Genomic DNA, 23,804 nt, shown 5'->3' with positions numbered 1-23,804 from the left:
CTTCTAAAATTCCTTATAACTCTAAAATCCATAATCATATGACCCTAGTAGTGGCTAGGAGGGAAAAAATCCACAAAATAAAGGAGAGGTTTCAACCCAGCCACAAACATGCACTCAATTCTTTCATGATGGATAGTTGGGTAGCTGCTTTGGGAGGGAATGGAGAGAGTGCTGGGCCTGCAGTCACATAGGGAGGTCTGATCTAGCCTCAGAAACTTCCTGGTTGTCTGGCCTGGGCATGCCCCTGAGCCTCTGTCTGCCTTAGTTTCTTCATTTGTAAAATGAGGATAATTCCAGCCCCTCCATCCCAGGGTTACTGTGAGGATGAGATACGATGTGTAAAGCACTCTGAAATGCTAGCTATTGTTATTATTATTAGGAGAGAAATGAATATTTGTAACCAACGAATTGGGGAGATTCAGCTTTCACCGTTTTTCTTTTATCCTCATTTCAAAACTTCAGCCTCTGAAGGTTGAGCTGACCTTCTTCTCTATCCAGACCCCACCCAGATGTGGCAGCCATGGCACTCTGCTCAGGTTTGGGTGGGGAGATCACAAAGGCAGCTAAGGAAGGGAATACAGACAAGCTTCAAGATCAAATCTCCAGCAAAGTGATTTGGGGGGCGTGGGCGGGATCCAACAAGGCCTCTGACAGAGGCAACAAGAGCTGAGCCTTGAAGGGAGCTAGAGGTTCCTTAAGGTAGAGATGAGAAAGGAGGATATTCTCCAAGCATGGTGGAGGAGGGGAACAGATTGCACAAAGGAATAGAGAAGGAGATGAAAGGCTGTGAGTGATGGGGGAAATGAGTTACTTGGGCTAGAATGTTGAATGGATAAGGAGGAGGAGTGTGTAGTCAGCTTGGAAAGGTCAGGTTGGGAAAGGCTTTAGAGGCCAAACAGGAGCAGATATTTGATCATAGAAGCAAAGGAAGGTTGGTGGGGGTGGGGGAGGGGTGACATGGTTAGACCTACACTTTAGGGAGATCACTTTGGTGGCTGAATGGACAATGGACTGGAGTGGGGAGAGATTGAGGCAGGTAGACCTCTCCCCCCACCCAAGCAGGCTATTTCAGTAGTCCAGGTGTGAGGTGATGAGGGCCTGCACCAGGGGGGTTGTGGTGTGTCAGAGAGATGTTGAGGAAGTCTATTTTAAAAGGTTCAATAAGCAGTTGGCTAGTGGGGATGAGAGAGAAGAATTAAGGATAACACCAAGGTTTGAGCCTAGGTCACTGGCAGGATGATGGTATACTCAGTAATAAGAAAGTTAGGAAGATGGAGTAGTTTATGGGAAAGATAATAATGAGTTCAGCTTTGCATATGTTGAATGTGAGATGCCTACAGGAGATAGAGATGAAGATGCCCACTAGACAGCTAGAGATGTGGGACTGGAATTCAGGAGAGAGATGAGAGCTGGTTCCCATGAGATCCCTCTCAACAGTGGTTTCTTCTGCGATGTGTGCCTCCCCATTCCTACAGGAGTGGGGAAGTCTTTGGGATTTATGCCTAGAGGTTTTACGAGTTGTCCCATGCTTTGAGGCAGTTCTCTTTTTGTGAGGAGTGTCTACTCACCATCATGGTCCCAGTAGAGTTTCCTCTGTAATCTTTCCATGTTTGTCCATCAAGGCTGTGCCTGATGGTGAACTGAGAGATGTACAAGCTGGAGAATTTTTGTCGGGCTCCTTGGGTCTTGATACCATGGATAATCATTGGATCCAACAGGTCAACCTGCCAATTAAGCCAGAATCTTATTTTACTCTGTCCCTTGAACACTTGGAATCATTTTTGGGAAACTCAATTCAACAAGCATTTATTTATTAAGCTCATTCTATGTGCAAGGCCTCATGAGAGGGATGGCAGGTGGACAGCCAGAGTGTTCCACAGGTACCCTGAATATCAGGATAATGTGAGGAAGGCCACTAGCACATGAGGAAAAAGGCAGCCCCTCCATAGCTATCTCACTAAAGGTCATGGAGAAGAGTCACACAGAATGGGCTGGTGTAAATGGGTAGCGATTTCTAGCACCAGAGAGAACTCCAAAAGGGATGAGATCAGGGGCAGTTAGGTGGTGTAGTGGACTCCCCCAGCCTTGGAATCAGGAGGACCTGAGTTCAAATCTGGCCTCAGATACTTGACACTTACTATCTATGTGACCCTGGGCAAGTCACTTAACCCCTATTGCCTCACCAAAAAGTGAAAAAAAAAGAAAAAGAAAAAGAAAAAAGGGATGAGATCATATAGTGCCATTGTATCATTGAAGGATGTCCCAGGCCCTCTGACAGGCACTGGAAGACATAAAGACAAACATAAAAAATACTCCCTGAACTCAAGGCACTCACATTCTACTGAAGGAGTACAATATTTGCATAGCAATCAAAATGATCGACTTTAAAGAGCCAGAGAACACTAAGAACTAGGAAGACCAGAAATGTGAAGGGCAAGGAGCAGTACTGCACATCGATGCTCAAATGTGGGGGAAACACAGGGTGCCTCTCCCAAAGTCTGAGGCTCCTCCCCAAGGACTCCTTTGGACCATCACTTGCTCACATCACTGCTTACCATCTGAAGGTCATACCATCACCCCGCCCGCCCCCCACACACACATACTGCATCCTCCTCACTTTGGACACTAATCTCATCACTGTCTCAAGCTCTCCTACCCAGTAGTATCCCTCTAGGGTCTCTGTCAATGACACTCATCATTCTCCCAAGCAGCCAGGCTCCAATCAAGAAAGCAAGCACTAGGGATGTCTGAGACCTCTCTTCCCCTTCTCTTCCCAGAACCAATTATTCCCTCCAATATTTCCTGTATTAGTCTCTTCCTTTATCTTCTACCTCTAGCCACTCTAACTACCTTGAGGACCTCATCACTTTTTTCTATTCTATTCAATGTTCGTAGTGTGCAGACCCTTGGGCCAAACACTGAAGGAGACACAGAGCTGAGATAGGAGTGGGGATCAGCAGTGAACTCCAGGCACAGGTATCTGACCTGGCTTCACCATGAAGGGAGCTTTCATCTGCTTGTGTTATGGAGTGAGGCCTGGCAGGGCTTCTTTCAATCCTACTTTACATCATTCAACCAGGGCTATAGACAATCAGAGGCAGAAATGTCCCTCAAAATCATCTGATCCAACACCCTCAATTTAGAGATGAGGTAACTGAGGTCTAGCAAGGGGAAAAGACTTGGCCAAGGTCCAAGTATTCAAAAGATTGGTCCATCAACCAAAAAAGGTCTTGAGAAATCCTTGAATGCCAGGCAAAGGAGTTTGAACAGAACCCCATAGTCAATAGTGATGGAATATTGTCTCTGATGCTCTGGCTCTAAGCCTTGATGAACTTTGGGATGATAAGCTGGATGAAGAAGAGAGTGACTGGACGGCCCTGGACAGTTCCCCTCCTCCAGCCCCCACCCCCACCAATTTCCAGTGGATAACTCTTGCCTTACCAAGCCATGAAATAGGTGAGAGAGCCTTGACCTCAGAAATGAATAAGTTCCTCTCATTTGAGGCCACATTGGCCACTTGGTAACTGGCCAGGCAGCCTCCTGGAGGGCCAAGCAGAAGCAATTCTCAAACAACAGGAGCTTGGTGCCCCACCCCAGGCTACAAAGATATAGGGCTATGCCAGCTTTGCCCCCGGGGTAGTCAGTCGGTGCTTTACAGGCTAAGGTCTCACTCAAATAAGTTTATATTCATTTGCTCACCATTCAGAGACAGATGTCGACCAGCTCAGGCTGGACTTTGCCTGTGCTCCAGGTTACTAGGCTGCCTGCTGCCCCAGGCCCACTGTGTAGTGTTCTGTCACCATTGGTTCCTTCACTTTGGATGGTGCTTTCTGGGCAAACTAGAGTTTAACCCTCAATTTTGGTCTACGCTCATCCCCTAAGTTGCCATGGCAACAGTGAATGACCCCTTGGGGAGTTCCAAGAAGTTCAAGGTTCAAGCAACCCTGAGAGAAGCCATATGGTGAGCAGATAACTATAGAGCCCCAAGGAAACCCAGAATCACTGCATGGATCAGCTCTCAAAGAAAGGAGTAGTGTGGAGAATAAGCATTTCTATAGTGCCTACTATGTGCTAGGCCCTGCACTAAGTGCTTTACCAATATGATCTCATTTGAAAGAAGCTGGTGAACTGAGCCTAATTCTGAGCCCTGCCTCATCATCTAAAGGGTAAGCCCAACGTCCTACCAACCATTCGTAGCTCCTGGATGCTGATGTGGATTTACCTGGTGTTTTACTGTAAGAGTCAGCTGATTTGTCTTGATGGCCTCTCCAATTCAGCCTCCAACCGATATCCTAATATACAGATCTAACCATGTCACTTCTTTGCTCAAGGACTTTCAGGGGATCCCTACTACCCTTGGGATCAAATCCCAATTCCTCAGCCTAGCACTGAAGATCTTCCCTGACTACTCCCCTGCACACACTGAACATTTCCTGCCAAGTCTTACCCCTATGCCCCAAACCTAGAATGTGCTCCTTCCTTACCTATGTCTTAGAGAACCCCCTTAGCCTCAGCTTAGGAACCTCCTCCTTCTCCCTTTTCTCCCCCTCTTCTTCCTCTTCTTCCTCCTCCTTCCACTTCTTTCTTCTCCTTCCTCCTCTCTCCTTCTTTTCCTTCTCCGTCTCCTTCCTTCCTCCTTCTCCATCTCCCAGAACCCTTCCCTGACACTGTCCCCCTAAGCCCTCCCCCAGTTGAAGGTGTTCTCTTCCCATCTTCCTCAGACTCTCCCTTGATCTGGGTTTGCCCTTTGCCCTCATCACATCCTACCTCATATTAGCCTTACAGCATCTTCCCCAGCCACTAAAGGGCTGGGACAGTGTAGCCACAGCACAGTGCTTTGTATATCAGAGGTGCTTAATGAATGCTCATGTCCTGGAATGTGGTACAGTTCTGGGCTTCTCTCAGGATGATGCCATGTCAGTATAAGGCCTACCTCAATCCAAGGATTGGCATCCTGGGTGCTCCAGGCATTGACAGACCCGGCAGAATTAAGTCTGGCCAGCTTTGGGGCCCACTGGCCTGCATTAAACAAAAGGGAAAAAGATTTCAAGCATCCCATTATTTGTTCGCACCTTCCTTGTTCCTGGCAGTCCTGGTCAGCTCCAGGAAAGATATGAGAAAATGCTCCACCTTTCCCTTTTGGTTGGAGACTCTGGGGGTAGAATGTTGTACACACTGGTTTTGCTCAACTGTTTTGAGTTAGGGTTTGGGGGTAGCTTTGTGGCAGGGTTACAAGAGAAGGTTTACTGGAGGAGGATCTAAAAATGACTGTGATTTATAAACAAAAGGCATCAGTAAAACTCTTAAAAACTAAATCAAAGGAAAGGGACTAGAGGGGCTTAAAGGGTGCTCCCAGGCTCCCCTTTCTAAAAGTCTATGATATAAGGTATGGATGTCAGGTGATATAAGGGCCCTTCTCTTAAGCTGGATGGTCAGATCAAAGTGAGTCATATACCTCCAGGGAGTTGCATTTTTCAGGGACCTGTCACTATCACAGTTGGAGTTTACTTTCAAACAGGCCCAGAAAGAACAGCCCCCAGGCCATCAGGCCATTGCCAAGCTGGGTCCTTGATGGGGAGTTCTGATTTCTTTGTATAAAGCTTCCCTAGTGAGAAAGCAGCCATTCTCCCTAGTTACAGGGCTGGCTCCCCATCACCCTGGCACATAGCCACTTTGCCCCTTTGCAGAAGCCTCTCCCTTTTCCTTATTGGTCATTAGTACAGTCTGTTAGTGACTTAGGTCCAAGGTTTGGTGGGAAAACCAAAGAAAGACTTGGGAATCCTTGAGCCATTTCATTATTTCTCAAAAGTCTTAATGCAGTCTTAAACTTTAATAGCTTAAAATCGTGCCAAGACTTTTGGGACACTGTGTATTAGAAAGAGCCAAATGAAATTGTCCCACCTGTTGAGAATCAGAACCCAGGGTTTCTGGAAACGCTTAAGCACTGAGGAAACGTGCAGAGCAGTAGAGGTGAGCACTGGGAGGCAAGCACTGGGAGCTGTGTTCTTTGGTGCTTAGGGAGCGATGGCAGGACAGGGCAAGGCTCCAGTCCTGTACTATTAAGAGCACAGGCTAGTCGTCAATGGAACGGCATACAGCATGCATATGTAACCCACCAGTGGATGTCAGGATACTGGAACATGGCGAGAGAGGGGCTAAAGGGCAAACCGTGAGAGCCAACTGGCACAAAGGCATGAGAGAAACCACCCAAGCTCACTTACCATATTGTCCAGAAGCTGTGATCTGAGAATCAGCGATCTGGCCAGAGGCCATTCCCAGAGCATTCTGACACTCTACAAAAGAACAACAGAGAGAGGGAAGAGTGAATAGAGGGAGTCAGGCTTTGGAAAGGGCTTCAGCCAGCTACCCTACTGTTGCCTGAGTTCATTCTGCAAGAGTAAGCCCTAGACCACAAGCCCTTCTGGCAGCAAACTTGCTTGGAAAACCTTCTCCAAGTGAAGGTGATGGCCCCTTCTAGAGGATCAGGCCCAAAGCCATCTTCCCCATCCTTCAGCAAGTTTTGGAGATCATGGATAATAGGTCCCAATTCCATCCACAAGTTCTTTCAGGACCCTGGGATGTAGTTCCCCCAGCCTAGGGACTCGGACTCCCTGAGGGCAGGCAGGTACTCTCTTAGCTCATTTCTCTTGGGGCTTCCCTACCCATTAACCATTTTACTTTTGAAGCTTTTGTTTTGAGTCCAGACATAACAGTAAGACTTGAACAGCTCTGACTTTTCTAGGTCATCAATTACCATCATTGCATCCCCTGGCCCTTAGGGATTGAGCCCTTTTCCCGATCTTCCTGTCCCCAGCATTGCTGGAAAATTCCTGTTAGTCTTTCCCCATCTCTGGGCTTTGCCACTACTGACATTATTCAGACGGGTCCCCGTCACTCTTTTGGTCTCATCTTCAGTTATCTTTTTTTTTGCATGTCCTCATCCACAGCGTTCTCCATACCATGAAATTAGAGGCCGAGACCCTATGCCAATAAATGATGTGGCCACACAGTAAGTTGATTGCTCTGTTCAGTGACTGGGAGACAGGAGTTGGACAGAGACAGCAAATGGCAGATGCCCAGGGGAGGGGTTGCAGCTGAAGGGTTTCACATCACCTTCTAATCTAAAGGCAGAATCCAACCATCATGGTTTTTAACTTGCCCAGATTCTTAGATGCATTCAGCACATCGGGGTGGGAGATATGAGCGCAGGACTACCTAGGAGACAGCTCAAGATACTGGACTCCTACATGGGATAATTAACATAATGACATGACCTTTCTGTCAGATTAAGGAAGGCAGCCCACACAAGGTCAATTTGAGCTGCTTACCCTACAGCAGTGCCCCAACATGTCACATGGAGTGCCCACCAAGTTTATACGCAGCACACGGGTATCATAGCTCATAGCTCCCAACACACCAGGTAAAGATTGAGTCTTCCTAACTGTCACCTCCAGAAATCGCTCAGCAACATCTACTCCTTTGAAATTCCCTGCATCCATCCTCATCACCTAGTCCACACCCTTGTTGCTGTGTCCTCCCGGTCTCCTCTTCCTCCTTTGGCATAGGGTTCAGTACCTGTCACTCTGAACTCCATGCTAAAGCAGTAGACAAGAGAGCCCTCCCCTCCACCCTGTGCTCACTCTTGAGAACGTGGATATATAGATAGGTTGCTGTTGTGTTCCTTTGCATACTCTGGCCTCCCAGCATTCATCAACTTCTCGGGTGCCATGGCTTCCATCTCATCTCTCTCATAGCCACCCACCACCACCTCCATGATATGAACTTGGAAGTTTCCAGCTCTGATCACCATCTCCTATCCTTTCATCTTTCCCTCTACCTCACATCTCCAGAACCCATTCTCCATCCTGACTACAACCTCTACTCCTTCCATAATCCTTATTCTCTTATCACTCTTGCTTTGCCCAAATTGAGCTCATTTCAGTCTTGATCAGTCATGCAGTTCAACAAAGCACTGTCTTTCTCATCTGTGTGTCTCTTGCTTTTTTTTCCTTCCACTCTTTATGCTCTGCTTAGCCCCAAATCTGCCTTCTTTACTTATACTGAATAGAATTCTGCTGACTGCTGCTGACCACAGTCAGAAGTCACAAAACAGAATCAAGTAATTTCAGAGTTGGAAAGGACCTCAGCAGCCATCTATTCCAGTGTGATCATCCAAGGAACCTCAACCATGCTGACTGTTTTTACTACAAATTCATGTTAGCTAATATCAGCTGGGTTCTCATCACTTCCTAGAGATACTTTTATTTTCCCTTGACTCCTGATATTGTACTCCCCACAGCATCTGTTCCAAACCTCCTCTTTCCTCATCTTCTAACCACCTCTCTCCATTTTTCTTATCAGAAGACTTCACATCATATTACCAAGAAAAATAGAGACCATTTGTGGTGAACTCCATCCTTTCCCTTACTCCCCACTTCAAACACATCTACATTATCCTTTACTCTCTCTTCTTTCACTCAAGTCTCTGAAGAAGGGTGGCCCTTCTAGCCAAAGCCAATCTCACCACTAATGCTTTCGGTTCCATCTTCTCCCATCACTGGGAGTTTGCTCCCTTGATTGTTTTCTCTCTCTCTTTCATCTTTAATTTCCCTTTATCTACTGATTTCTTCCCTGCTACCTTCCAATATGCACAGATCTCATAACATTTGATCCTCCCATCCCTTCAAGCTACCATCTAATGCCCCTTCTCCCTTTCAGTTTGGCAACAAGCATTTATTAAATACTTACTAAGTACGATGCGCTAAGTGCACTCTGCTAAGTATTGAGAATACAAAGAAAGGCAAAAATACAGTCCCTGTCCTCAAGAAGCTCACATGCTAATAATCAAGAAATAACTAGAGACATACAAGATATATGCAGTATAAAGGGATGGTAATCTGAGGGCTGGGGCAGCCAGGAAAGACCTCTTGCAAAAGATAGAATTTAAGCTAAGACTTGAAGGGAAGCCAGGAGGTAGAGATGAAGAGAGAAGGCATTCCAGGCATGGGGGACAGCCAATGAAAATGTCTAGAGTCAAGAGATAGAGTGGCTGGTGAGAGGAACAGCCAGGAGACCAGTGTCACTGGATCACAGAGTACATGCTGGGTTATAAGGTATAAGAAGATTGGAAAGTGTGTGTATGTGGGGGGGGCAGGTTAAAGTCAAGGGTCCCAGATTATAAAAGGCTCTAAAAGCCAGAAGATTTTATATTTGATCGTGGAGGTAAAAGGGAGCTACTAAAGTTCTGACTCAGGGGGAGGGGTGATACGATCAGACCTGAGCTTTAGGAAGAGTAGAGTAGGGAGAGACTTAAGGCAAGGAGACTAACCAGCAGGCTACTGTAATAGTCCAGGCAGGAAGTGATGGTGGCAATCTCAGAGGAGAGAAGGGGGTATATATAAGAGATGGTGTGAAAGTAGTATCTGCAGGTCTTTCCTGCAGACTGAATATGGGGGCAGAGAGAGTGGGGAGATAAAGATGACAACCTCCTCCAGATTTTGCTCTTGAGTGACTAGGAGGATGGTAGTGCCCTCAACAGTACTAGGGAAAGCAGGAAGTAGGCAGGGTTTGGAGAGTGCAGCTGCTGAGTGCTTGGACTAGGGTAGAGGCCACTCATAGAAAAGAGGGTCATTTTTCTTTTTGTTGTTGTTGTTGTTGTTTTAAAAATTAACTTATTTTAATTTATTAACAATCACTTCTGGGGCAGCTAGGTAGCGCAGTAGATAGAGTACCAGCCCTGAAGTCAGGAGGACCTGAGCTCAAATCTGGCCTCAGACCAAACACTTGACACTTAACTAGCTGTGTGACCCTAGGCAAGTCACTTAATCCCAATTGCCTAAAAACAAAAAACAAAAAACAAACAAACAAAAAAACCTCAATCACTTCCATATGCTATTGAGTTCAACATTTTTCTCCCCCTTCCTCCCTACTACCCTCCCCAAGGCAGCAGACAATCTGATATAGGCTATACATATACATTCCCATTAAACATATTTTCACATGAGTGATGTTGTAAGTAAGAATTAGAACCAATAGGAGGAACCAGGAGAGTCATTTTTCATTGTTGCCTCCATTCCTCACAATCTTCAGTAGAGTATAAGCTCCTTGGGGGCAGGGAATACAGAGACTATCTTCAATGTGTGTATGTACATTGCCTGGCACATAGCAGCTGCTTAATACATGTGCATTAAATTGAACCGAATTCACACAGAGACACATATATACACATGCTTGCTTCTCACCCTTTGGGCCATGCATGGGAGAAGAGAGATGTCACAAGAGTTTTTCATTTCCTTTCTATTTGGCTCCAGTGTGATCATTTTCTGTAAGGAAACATCACCTAACAGCTCAGGTTTTCCTTATCGTATGGCTGATACTTCCAATTCTGAGTAGGTGTGAAAGAATTTCTGGCTCTGTTTTAGGATAACGTCTGCTAGTTGTAAATTCCAAACTAGTTCTTGTACCAGTTTACAACTGGACTTCTTGTGGTTTTTCTCCAGTTATCTTTGGACATGTAAACTTCCTACTTCTCCATTTCACAAACATACCTTTGAAATGTAAATCTTTACATTTTGGCAGCTGTAAATTCCTTTCTCTTTTGGTAGTTGTAAATTCCAGTTGTACCCTTTTTTCCTCTGATGTAACTGGAAACGATACAAGACTTATTAAAAAAAAAACCCCAAACTTCACCTGATGTTTAGTGGCCATTTGGAACATGAGTCTGTGCATATATAACAAAGATCAGTTCTTAAAAGGTCTCTGTGTGGGCAGCAGTACCTATCAATGAATCCTTGGATATTTCCATATCAAAGCCTTGAGTTCTAGTCTCAGCTCTGCTACTTAGATGTTGACAGTTTGACCTTAGCTAAGGCTCTTTCGCCTTTAGGGCCTAACTTTCCTCCTCTCCAAAGGCCCTTTCCAATGAAATGTTCTATGGTCCCAAGCTTAAGACAGCAAGCAATCTAAGGAGGCAGTATGAGCTACTTACGCTTGTTGTACACCAGTAAGATGGCGCTCATCCCAGCCTGTTGGTGCTCACCAATCATGCACTCAACCCGCCACAGTCCTACTTGAGATGGCTGCATTTCTACTGTCTCAAAAACACCTTTTTTAGAGAGAAACAGGGTGGGGGGAGGTACAGAGAGGGATGAGAGAGAGGTAACTCTTTCTGAGACAGATATTTCCTCACTATCTCATGCATATGAAGATTCTCATGTCACTGCCTTTTCTGATGGCAATCCTATGCCACCATGCCTCAAAAGTGAGCCATCCAAGATATGCAGTGAGATGAATACCTTCCACACTGGAGCACTAGATCCTTCTTCAGGCCCAATTCTGGACCTCATTTTCCACTAATGTCAGGGTTATTTTCCATTAATGTCAGGGTGTGCTGAGGTAGCAAGTGAAGCCTATGGTTCAGAGTTCTTTCCCTTATGATGGGAACCAGAAGCATGGGGGCTGCACTGTGAAGGCAGTTTGAATACTTTGAAAGAGGAGATTTGTGTCTGCCTTCCCAAATCACAGGGTACCATCTTTACAGGCCATGTGTGAGTCCCTCTGGCTTTATGATGCAGTGGCACTTGCTAGCCATCGAAGAAACCATAATAACTATATGCCTCCCACATGTAAGGGGCTTTGGAGAGGTGATATGAAAAAAGGTGATGTCATGCCTATACTTCAGAAAAAGCAAACTAGGGCAGCTAGGTGGCGCAGTGGATAGAGCACCAGCCCTGAAGTCAGGAGGACCTGTGTTCAAATCTGGCCTCAGACCAAATACTTGACACTTACTAACTGTGTGACCCTGGGCAAGTCACTTAACCCCAATTGCCAAAAAAAAAAAAAAGCAAACTCACTGGGAACACAGGAAACACACATACATTCAGCCACTCACAATATACATACATACATGCATGCAGAAAGACTTATAAACATATGCCAAACAACAGATCACTAAGGACAAGTTCCTACAGTACATACTAAAGCAATATACACCAAGAGAATGTAGAAGAGATGCATGATGCCAGTTGGGTGGTGTCAGTTGGCAAAGGGTTCCTGGGAGAAGTGAGTCCATCTCAAGTTGTTTTGGAATGAAGGAAGGATTGGGGAAGAGAAGGAAGGAGGGTATTCTAGTTAACAGAAGCACCATGGGTCAGCTCATACCAGGATAGAGATTGTAGACCGCCATTTTGTATTCTTTCTTTGTCCGCACAGTGAACACTTGGCCACTGAAGTGAATAGAGTAGATATTTTCATTGCTGCCCATGCTAAGCAGATACCACCGGATCCTTTGGTGCTGAGCCATCACCAATCCAGGCAATGTATCCTTCACATAACCATTGATTGCTAGAGAACACAAGGAAGACGAGTTTGACCTACTAGAGAAGTTGGAGAGTAAGAGGCTCAAATTATGCAGAAAGATATAGATGGAGGAATGCAAAGCAGACCAATGTTGACATTTCTAGTTGAAAAGATGCTACCTCTACACCAAACATATAGTACAAGTGCTTTTGTAGCTACAACTATCATGTAGGCTCAGCTCTACAAAGGGCATCACAAGGCTTCAGTGACTACAGCAGCAGTGAGGAGCAGACTCTGGGGCAGGAGGCAGGACTCCTTCCTTACCATGGAAGCGGTTGTTCCTTTGAAAACCAAAGTCATCCATCTGGACCTTGCATGGAGGCTTGCAGTTCCTCTCCATGTTCTCAGTGAAATACCAGCTCTTGGTCTCATCAAAGATGGTGAAGAACAGAGTAAATTCCTGGACGGTCAACTGTCTGCCATGAGACGGGTTCAGTTTGTTAGGGTGACAGATCAGTATTGGCCCAATCAACCCTGAGTGCAGGTCTTTTTCCTGGGAAAGAAAGAAGGAAAAAAATAAGTGAGGAACAAAGGGGTAACTGAACTAGGATCTGAAGCCAGGTCTTTTGACTCCAAATCCTATTCTCTTTCTACTATGTCTAGCATTCAACAAAATGGAGAAGCCTGCATTTTAACCTCAAATATTATCCTTCCCGTGGTTCTGCATTTCAACAGAGACTGAAGCCTGGAGTCAGAAGAATGACTGGTGCTATTTCAGGCAGTTAGCTGAATCGGGGCTATCCACCCCACCCCACCCCCATGCAGCCCTGATCTACAGCCTGCTGGCCATCCTCCTTGGAAGATTGTCAAGGTATTCAGTGTCCTTCCTAAAACTTAGTGCTCCAAACTGAACACAATATTCTATTTATATATCTTTTTTTTTTAATGGGGCAATGGGGTTAAGTGACTTGCCCAGGGTCACACAGCTAGTGAGTGTTATGTGTCTGAGGCCAGGTTTGAATTCAGGTCCTCCTGACTCCAAGGCTGGAGCTCTATCCACTGCACCACATAGCTGCCCCAGACATGGTCTATTCTAGACATTGTCTGAATGTAATAGAGTATAGTGGGACTATTACCTCCCTATTTGATACTCTTCGAATTCAGCTCAAGCTTCAGTTTTTAGTGGTGGACACAGCCCACTGTGAACTCATACTGAGGCCACTAAATCCCCTAGATCTTCTTCATACCAACTGCTATCTATCCAGACTTCCTCCATCTTGTACATGTGTGAAGTTGATTTTTTGAACCCAAACTTTACACTGATCCATATCAAGTTTTGATTCAGTTCAATCTTCTAGCCTGTCAAGATCTTTTTTGGATCCTGACTGTTATTGAATATATTATCTTCCCCTACTAAATTTTTATGCCATCTGCAAATTTGATGAGTAGGCCATTTATGGCTTTAGCTAAGTCCTTGATCAAAATGTGGACTAGCCAAGCTGGACAAATAGGCATGCCCACCACCAAACACTAACACTGAATTACAGAATTGTTGAAGTGCTGAAGTATCCAACCTCTTATCATCTCCATTAGACATGTGTTGGGCAGACCTTATGCACTGGCACACCAGACCATTCCAAATATCTTAGTTCTAGATGAGAAATTAGCTAGGAAAACAGCTCTTCACTTACCAGATCAATATCAGAGAAATAAGCCCAGGCCTTACAGTCAAACTCCTTGTCAGTAGGTGCCATATGGGGCTCCACCTTCCAAGAATATGTTTTAGTCTCTTCAGGTTTCACCTCTTTCTTTCTAAGGTCACTGTCTTGCCCCTGATGTTCCTCATAGGAAATGAGGCTAGAATAGAAGGAATAAGGCCGAGAAGCCTGGTTCTTGAAAGTGACCTGCAATAGAGAAAGAATGCAAACATCTCCACAGAAAGAAGTAAGATCCCTGGGCACATTTCTTATTAAATTAGCCTGCTCTCCCCATCTAGTCCCACTTTCATGGCTGTTTTCTCTGGGCTCTCTTACTCAATCCCAGACCTCTGAGGGTCCCTGGATCTGCTTACCTCTCCTCTCTACTTTGGATCACAGGTCAGTCAATAAATATTAATTAAGCACCTACTATGTCCCAGGTGCTGAACTAAGCATTGGGGAGGTAAAGAAAGGCAAAAGACAGTCCCTGACCTCAAAGGAGCCTATATTCTAATGAGAAAGACAACATGCAGACAACTCTGTCTGTAGGCAGGAGATAATGCAGATAATTGAGAGAAGGCACTGGAATAAAGAAAGAATGGGAAAGGCTTCCTGAAGAAAGTGGGATTTTAGCTGGGACTTGAAGGGATCTAGGGAAGCCAGTACACCGAGATGGAGAGGCTGAGCATTCCAGGCAGGGGGGGACAGCCCGAGAAAAGACCTGGAGTCAGCAGATGGAGGGACTTAAATGCCGAACAGAGCATTTTATATTTGATACTGGAGATGATGGGGAACCACTGGAATTTACTGAGTGTGTGTATATGGGGTGACTGTACTTTAGGAAAGTCACTTTGGTGGCTGAATGGAGGATGGCCTGGAATGGGGATAGACTTGAGGCAGGCAAAGCCCCCCCGCCAGCAGCTACTGCAGTAGTCTAGGCATGAGGTGATGAGGCTTCCATCAGGGGGATTGTCAGTGTTAGAGGACAGAAGGACTGTATTTGAGAGATGCTGCAAAGGTGAAATTGACAGGCCTTGGCAACAAATTGGATATAGGGGTGAGAGATAGTGAGGAGTCCAGGATAACTCCTAGGTTGTGAGCCTGGGGGACTGGGAGGATGGTGGTCACCTCAAAAGTAATAGGAACATTTGGAAGTGGGAATGGTTTGATAGATAAAGATAATGAGTTCTGTTTTGGATATGTTGAGTTTAAGATGTCTGAAAGGTGGTTGGAGATGGGAGACTGAAGGTCAGAGGAGACTTGAGAATCATCAGCAAAGAGATGATCATTGAATCCATGGGAGCTGATGAGATCACTGAGTAAAGTAGTATAGAGAGAAAAGGGAGGAGTTTCCAAGACAGAGCTGTAGGAGACACCTGCAGTTAGTGGGTGTGGGTCTAGATAAGGAATGGTCAGATAACTAGGAGGAGAACCAGGAGAGAATGGGGTCCTGAAAACCTGGAGAGGAAAGACAATCAAGGAGACAAAGGCAGCAGAGACATCAAGGAGAATGACAGTTGAGAAAAGGCAATGAAGATGTCATTAGTAACTTCTGAGAGAGTAGTTTTAGTGGAATGATAAAGTTAGAAGACGGAATGAAGGGGGTTAAGAAGAGAGTGAGAGGAGAGGAAGTGGAGAAACCTGTTGTAGATGGCCTTTTCAAAGAGGTTAGCCACAAAAGGCAGGAGAGATACAGGACAATAGTTAGGGAAGGTAGAAGGATCAAGTGAGGCTTTTTTGAGGATGGGGAAACAAGGGCATGCTTATAGGTAGCAGAGAATGAGCCAGTAGACAGGGAGAGATTGAAGATAAGTGAAAGAGTGGAGATGATAGAGAGGCCAATCTGTTGGAGGAGACAGGATGGAATGGGATTGCTTGTGCAGGTGGACACGTTAGCCTTGGTAAAGGGAAGGGTTACCTCTTTACATAAGTCAAGGGCGAAGCAGATAGTGGCAGAAGGCATCTGAATGATGAGATAAGGAAGAGAAGAGAAAAGAGAGTTCTCTGTGAATAGTCTCAATTCTTTCAGCAAAATCTGAGGCAAAGCTCTCAGATGAGAAGTTGTGGGGAGGAAGACCATGGGAGGTTTGAGGAGGGATGAAAAGGTTTGAAAGCAGAAGAGCCTCTGTGGAGAGTGGGAGTGAGTTGATAAGGGAGGTATAGAGGGACTGCTGAGCAGCAGTGAGGGCTCATTTGAGGTTATGTAACATAAATTTATAGTGGACCCAATCAGAATAGTAGTGTGATTTTCTCCAGATATGTTCAATAGCACATCAATAGGAGCAAACGCAGAGGATAGCAGGAGTGATCCGAGGCTGAAGCTTGGCAGGACAAGGTTGATGATCGAATAAAGGGACAAGAGACTCAAGAGAAAAGGACAGTGTAGAGTTGAACTGGTTCACCAAGGGGCAAGATGGAGAAAAGAGGTGAGTATAGTGAGTACAAAGGTGATGGTCTGGGAGAGAACTGAGGAGTCAAGGGATTGGAGGTCATGGTGTAAAAAAAGAACAAGGTTTGGGGCTGCAAGGCAGAAATGGAATGACAACAGATTTTGATCAGATAAGGAAACTTCAGAATTCATAAACATGGAAGTGGTACATTTGTGGGTGATTGGTAAGATCAGGGGTATGTCAATCTTTATTATAGCTAAAGTGGGGTGGAGGAGGAGCTCTTGGGAACTCAAAGCTTAGGATGTTAGAGAGTATTAATGTGGATGTTGACGTCTCCTAGAATGAGGACAGGAGTTTGGGAGAAGAGATTGTGAGCCAAGCACTGAATTCATTTAGGAAAGGAGATGAGTGTCAGCAGATAATAGCTATTATGAGAGAATATTTGTAAAGCCCTTTGCACAGTACCTGGAAAACAATAGGTGTTTAATAATGTTTGTTACCTTCCTTCTTTCATATGAAATGACAAGATCCTAGCTCTAGATCTGGAAGGGGCCTCAGAACCCCTGGAATCTAAGACCCTTATTATACAAAGCAGGAAACTGAGGCCCAAGGAGTTGAAGTGACATGCCAAGAACACATTGGGAGTAAGCGGCAGAGATAGGATTTGGGCTCAGGTCCTGTGCCTACAGGTCAAGGGCTCTTCATACCCCAGTCCTGCTAAGATGGACCCTCTTCCCAGTCACACAGATTTTAAGCATTACAAAAGCTGTTCCTAAGAAAGTTGGGTTAGCTCAATGGTCAAGATTCATTCTGGTTGTCAGTCAAGTTGAAACCAGACCATTTTTGAAAAAAAACTTTTGGTTCTTAAAACCCTTAAGGAACAAGTTCTTCACCTGGAATTTCAATGACTTTTCTAGGAAGATATATAAATAAAACTTTATTTTCTAATCAGTCTATAAGAGATCCACATGTTATATCAACTTTAAACAAAGTCAGCACATTAACTGTTACTACAAACTCCTAAATGAAAATGGAAAAATACAGGCAATTCTAAGAAGTGGCTTGGAGCCCAATGCCTTCTGGCTTCTTTGCTGGGCAGTGCCAATGGATCAAAGGAAGTGTCTGTTGTATTTGATGCTATTACAAGCATCTCTACCTGAGGGCACCCTGGCCTTCCTGCCAAAACAGAACCTTGGAAAGCTCAGAAGCTGATTCAGATATGTAGCTACAGCCTTGCATCATAGCTTACTCTGTGCCAATATACACTGAGGGGGATGGGGGGAAGAGGGGCTTAGCAATTGGGTCCCAGCCCTTCTTATCTCCATTGGTTGTTCAGTGGTTTAGTCCTGTCCAACTCTTCAGGACCCTGTGGACCATAGCATGCCGATACTGTCCATGGGGTTTTCTTGGCAAAGATACTGGAGTGGTTTGCCATTTCCTGTTCTTATCCCTATACCCAGTCTCTATTCCTGCTCTGCCACTAAAGTCACATACCCCTACTGTTTTGTCAATCCAAACTTTCCAACCACAATACTCACTCAAAGTTCCTTTCTAGAACACTGATCTATGGCAGCCTCTAGGGCTGGCCTCTCCACATGGCTCACTGTCTTTTGGGAAGGATCCTACTTTTAGCTGAGCCTACTATCACCTAAAGCCAGCTTCTGTCTTGGGTGAACTATGGAGAAACATGGCTTTTGTACATTCTTAGGCTGGTAGAATTTAGGGGAAATTGGATTCCCTCAGGGGCAGAAAAACACTGGTGGCAAGAAGGACCCCTCACCCCTCCCAGGAGAATAGCTGACGTTTCTTGGCAGATGCTTAGATCTGGGGTGGTATACTATGGGGTAGACTTTAGCCAGAGTAGCCCAGTGAGATCTGCTGCTACTCCCCATCCCCTCCATTATATAGACATGATCCATTTGAGTCCCACAACAATCTCAGGAGGTATGACATTGTGTGTAATGTCCCCCCTTTTCTTTAGCAGATGAAGAAACAATGAGGAATAGTGGCTTGCCCAAGGTCACATAGTTATTCAATGTCTATATCAGGATTAAAATTCAAGTCCCCAGAAGGGATCCAACCTGACCTGTGAGTGTAGGTACAAGTTGTGAAAGCAGTCCAGAGTGGGGGTCAGTCATTGTCATAGTCGTCGTTGTCATCATCATAAGGTAGATTTTTCCTTTGATGGATATTTTCCGAACTCACCACAATATAGTCTTCAACTTCTGCTCTGATATATGGCCCCAGGAGTCCCAGGTGTTCAGTCAGCTCCCCACGATCCAGAGGCTCCATAAAGGAACGATCAGCAAACTCCTGGAAAACCACTTTCTTATATTTCCAGGCACTGCCATTCTGCACCCTAAAAAAACATGGAAAGAGAGAAACCAGCCAGTTATCAGTGACCTTCTAATCAAGTTCAGCCCCCCAGTGTTGTTGCACTGTACCTGATCAGCAGGGGGTCCCTGCTGGGGGTCAACATTCAGGAAGAGGCCTCAGGGGAGTATTGCTCCTAGAAACAGTCATATCTGCTACTCAAGTAGTTGTTCTCCTGGACATTTTTTCTTTTCATTTACAAGGCATATGGAAGATAGAGGATAAAGACAAGATGGCAGGGTTTTAAGGCTAAGCCTTCCCTGTCTGTATAGCTTGGTCCCAAAGTGCTCAAGTCAAAGAGTGATTGAGTAGGTCCAAAGAATGTGGCGGTAAATCAGCAAAGCTTGAGGATCAGACAATGGGGCCATTACAGTGGGTTGTTCAGAGCTCGGGTATCCAGCTGGGCCACAGGAGGGTAATGGCCTTGGGGCAGCTTCCTCATTTGATACAAAGTGTGGGAAATCAACTTTGATAGTCACCTTCCTGGAAGCTTCTCTTTTATGACAGAAGGTCAGCTTACAGCCTCCATCCCTGCTTTTAGCCCTTGGATGGCACAGTCCCAAGCCTCTTTGGGAAGATTGCCCTTAGATCCACATCCACTTGTCACACTGTCAAAAGGAACAATCACAACTGAGAAGTTTCAGGGTTCTCCCTCACAGCCCCTTGGGAATTAATTTTTCCATCTCATTTTGACTGTTGGATACTACACAGGTAGTCTTAGCTGATCAAAATGCACCAGCAACCAACCAATAGTCCATTATTTATTAAGTGACTACTATGTGATAAGCTCTATGCTAGGTGTTAAGGATACAAATACAAAGAATGAAACAATCCCTGCCTTCAACAAGCTGACAGTCTACCAGGAGAGACATGTACCACAGAAAAGTGTTCTGAACAAATATATGAAAAATAAATATAATGGAGTTATATACAAGGTACGTAGGGAAGGGGTGGGGGAAAGGGTGGGTGATAGCAGTTGGGAAGGAGCAGGAAGAATGAGGGCAGGCCCCAAGCAGAAGGTGGTGCTTCAGCTGTTTCTTTAAGGAGGTAAGGGACTCCATGAAGCAGAGGTGAAAAGGGAGGGCATTCCAAGTGTGGGGCCAGACAGTACTGAGATAAGAGATGAATTGTTGTGGATGAGGAATCTAGAGAAGGCCAGTTTGGCTGGATTATAGGGCTAGGAAGGTTGGGTCCAGATTATAAAGGTCATAAAAGCCAACTAGTAGTTTCTATTTTATCCTGGAAGCAATAGAGTAGGGGAGTGGCATAGTCAAATCTGCATTTTAAGAAAATCACTTTGGCAACTGTGTGGAGGAGAGTGGGAAGAGACTTGAAGCCAAGAGACCCATTGCAGGCTATTGCAATTCTAGTGGGAGGAGATAAAGGCCTGAAGCAAGGTGGTGGCTCTGTATGTAGAGATAAGGGGACATATTACCGGGATGTTGTAGAGATAACAATGCAGGATTTGTCAATCAATCGAATGAGGAAGAGCGAGGAGTTGAAGATAAGGCTGAGGGTACAAACTTGAGAGACTAGAAGAACCACCTTCAACAGGAACAGGGAAATTTGAGAGGTAGGGATTTTGGGGTGAAAGAGAATAGGCCCCGGATATCAGTGTGTACATCCCTGGAAAGAATACTGCCAAGTTAAGTGAACTTATGCACAGTATTCAAAACTTCTTCATTTGCTATAACTAATGGTTCCACGTATGGATGGTGTGGTGCTGGCTGATGGAGTACCAGTGTTTTCTTGGTGTTAATTGCTAGGCGAAAATTAGCACAAGTGGTAGAGAATTGACCCATACTTTATTGCAACCTCACCTTCAGGCACTGTTTTAGGAAGATTCTGAAGATCACCTGGCAAGGTAAGATATTGGACACTGAGGTCCTTTCTCGAGCATTCAAACTCTACTACAGAGAGCATAACTCCCGATGGGCTGGCCACATTGTTTGAATGCCAAATATTCTAACTCCCCCAAATCACCTGACATCCTGTCCCTATTACTTAACCTCCCGAGTAAGGAAAATGTCTGAGTAGCCTCCCATGACAGTTTCCTTTTGCTGTATGTAGCATTGCCCTGCTGTTGCTGTTCAGTTGTTCAGTCATGTCCCATGCTTTGTGACCCTGTGGACCGTAGCATGCCAGTGCTGTCCATGGGGTTTTCTTGGCAAAGATACTGGAGTAGTTGGACATTTCCTTCTCCAGTGGATTAAGGCAAATAGAGCTGAAGTGATTTGCCCAGGGTCACACAGCAAGTAAGTATCTAAAGCTGGATTTGAAGTTAGGTCTTCCTGACTCCAGACCCAGTGCTCTAGCCACCTAGCTGCCTCCTAATATTGCCCTAAGGTTGTAAAAAAAACCTAAAAAAATTAAAACAACAAACCCTATCCATACATATGTGTATCTCCCTTTGTTCGGGTATTGTTATCCACCTGACAACTCACCTTCACCTGTTGGTAATTATACTTTTTGCTCTTCTAACACAGCTCCTTATTTATTGATCTCCAGTCAAAGGGTCAAAGGTAGAAAAAATTATTCTCTGGAGGGATCTTAGGACACCTGGGTTGAAGAATTGCCCAAAACTTTGGCACAGTCAACAGGATGACTAGAGCTCCCAGGTAGAATAGGAGGAGATTCTTCGATGTCAGGATGGCTGAGATACCTACTGGGTCACATTTCTTACCTACATCAGCCTCGTGGGACTCAACCATCTCTGATGTTCCATTGGGCAATGCGTCATTTTCCTCAAATTCTTTACATTGTGTGAGGCTGGCTAGACTATAACTTGAGGAGACCTCTTAAAAATTAGGCTGGTATTTAAGACAGTAGCTCCTGGCTCGCTTTTGGTAAAGACTGGGCCCTTTGGTGTATTTCTTATACAGCAGCCTTGCTGTCAGAGGCATTGGCAGGAATTTCATCTCTCTGGCTTACTTTCGCAGAACTCTTGCACCTATTGTGGTCTTAATTAGGAACTAAGTTAGTTGTCCAGAACTAGGGCTATTTGACTTGGGCAAGAGCAACTTATTTGCAGGCAAGTAGCTTGCTGTAACTCAGGAGAAACCCCCATGCTCCAATGGGAGAGCCTCCTTTCTTCTCTTTGTGGCCATCTGGGCTAGGACTATGAGAAATCTGAACCTTGTGTCCTGCTATTTTGGTATTTCCCAGGCTACTAAACAAGAGATCTATCTAGTTCTGAGATGCCTATCTGATTTCTGAGCTGGAAGATAGACTCTGCTATGTGAGAGGATAAAAATTTCCCCAGAGGCTCTAAGAAGCCCAATTCAGCCAGAGGATAGACTGAATCATACTCAACCTGGCTCAAGAGAAGACAGTTAAATTTTCAGTGTGAGCATTTATACCTCAGAAATCAGCAAATGCTATAAGCCAGGGCCTGATTTATTGTTGATTGTCTAGACTTATGAAAGTGATGGAGAAAATGTTAATAAGGCTGATTAAATTTAAAAGTGTGTTCGCTGTGTGTGTGTATATGTGTGTTTACACACACATGTTTTTTTTTCCCCTGGAGGGCCTGTTGTTAAACATTTACTAGCACACTTTTAAATAATATCCATTCTTCAAAACCATAGAACAAAAGACATAACAAAAATGGCATAGAAACACATGTGAATAGCCTCAAATCCTGCATTCTACTGACAGAACCAGCTAAGGATGGGGCTACAGGCTCAATCTGGTTTTCTCCAGCCAAGGCATTCTAAATATGCCTCGTTGTAGCAGAAGCCTATGTGATTTCTTGTCCTAAGTAATTTCCATACTACTGTCCCTTCTAGTAGGGAGAAATAGCCAAATGACTCTACTGCAAATCTACAAGAGATCTGGAGAGAGCATGGGCATGGTGCAGGTTAAAGCAATTCTTTATTCACTGCCTTCCATTGAGGATGCAACCATCTAGAAGCCTTCTCCTGGGCTGTTTCACATTTCCTGGGAATCAGCACATATCCTGGCTGTCCAGTTAGTATCTCTTATTTGGGGAACATAGCCAGTCCACCTTCTTTCCTGGTCATAAATGTGAAGACTTCCACCACCCTGATCACTCTCCTCTGGCTGCCGGCCAGTCTTTCCTAAACTGTCACAGCCATGACTTAACGGAACAGTCTAGGAGTGCCCTGACAAGTCAGAGGACAAGTGGGACCATCGTTTCCTTGTTTCGGACACCAGTCTCAATACTCACATGGATCTGTAATGTCATTCATGTGGCCACTCTCTCCAGAGTCCAGATAGCCAGCCATTTCACTCTCTCTCACCCCAGGCAATTCTCGGTCTTGTCGTGCACAGAGGTTCTCCATTGTACTGGAGGTCTGCGTCCCTCTGGGTCCTTGACTGTACCATGGGTGCTGGTGTAGTTCTCAGGTTGTCCAGCTGTTCCTCTTCACTACCTCCTTTTCTGGTCGTACATTTTAACTCAATTCAATTCCTTGACGTTTCTCAAATGTCTTTCCATGCAAGGACCTGGGTTAGGTGTTAGATGATAGCTTTCATGCCATTTTTTCAAATGCCTTGCTTAAAAACCAGGCATGCCACATCTCCAGCACTCACCTGATTGCCCAGGCTAGTAACCCAGTCACAAAAGGAAATGGAGGTGTAGCTAGACAGCACAGTGAATAGAGCATCAGCCTGGAGTCAAGAGGACCCGAGTTCAAATCCAGCCACAGACACTTACTAGCAAGTGACTAGCAAGTCACTTAACCCCTGTTGTCTCAAAAAAAAAAAAGGAAACGGACTAAATCTGACATGACCTGTTCTGGTCATGCTTTTTAGTGACCACGTCTTCTTTTTTCAAATGCTCATAATCTCTCTCTTACTAATACATTCTAGGATTTTGCCTGGAATTGAAGTCAAGGCCATAGGCCTATCACTTTTTTAAAAATTGGGACATTTGCCCAGCTCCAGCCCTTTGACACTTCTCCCTTACGCTGTATTCTGACTCTGAAATTCCTCTTCCTCCCTATTCTGTCTTTTGGGGCCCTGAAAAACAAAGTTAATCTCTTGGTCACATGACAGATCAGACAGTTGAAGGCAGCTATCATGT

At 45.0% G+C, this 23,804-nt stretch overlaps 1 protein-coding gene across 8 annotated transcripts in view; it reads right to left on the bottom strand.

Annotated features, from left to right (window-relative positions):
- The window catches only part of F8 (coagulation factor VIII), a 137,647-nt gene that overhangs the window by 13,167 nt on the left and 100,676 nt on the right, over nt 1-23,804 (bottom strand). For 5 of the 8 annotated variants that reach the window (XM_020975580.2, XM_020975583.2, XM_020975581.2 and 2 more), the window contains exons 15-23: nt 18,590-18,743; nt 13,989-14,201; nt 12,622-12,850; nt 12,160-12,342; nt 10,988-11,104; nt 10,548-10,643; nt 6,222-6,293; nt 4,934-5,019; nt 1,569-1,724 (exon numbers count right to left, since the gene is read on the bottom strand). In XM_020975580.2, the coding sequence (XP_020831239.1) occupies nt 1,569-1,724; nt 4,934-5,019; nt 6,222-6,293; nt 10,548-10,643; nt 10,988-11,104; nt 12,160-12,342; nt 12,622-12,850; nt 13,989-14,201; nt 18,590-18,743 (1,306 nt within the window). Of the gene's footprint in view, nt 1-153; nt 564-1,568; nt 1,725-4,933; nt 5,020-6,221; nt 6,294-10,547; nt 10,644-10,987; nt 11,105-12,159; nt 12,343-12,621; nt 12,851-13,988; nt 14,202-18,589; nt 18,744-19,236; nt 19,256-23,804 lie in introns of those variants that run through there. The other 3 variants (XM_020975585.2, XM_020975584.2, XM_020975578.2) reach the window with 3 other exon arrangements.

Source organism: Phascolarctos cinereus, unplaced genomic scaffold (assembly GCF_003287225.1).
Source record: "Phascolarctos cinereus isolate Bilbo 61053 unplaced genomic scaffold, phaCin_HiC Scaffold_8;HRSCAF=390, whole genome shotgun sequence".
Lineage (NCBI taxonomy): Eukaryota > Metazoa > Chordata > Mammalia > Diprotodontia > Phascolarctidae > Phascolarctos > Phascolarctos cinereus.
This window is presented reverse-complemented; position numbering and strand designations above follow the sequence as displayed.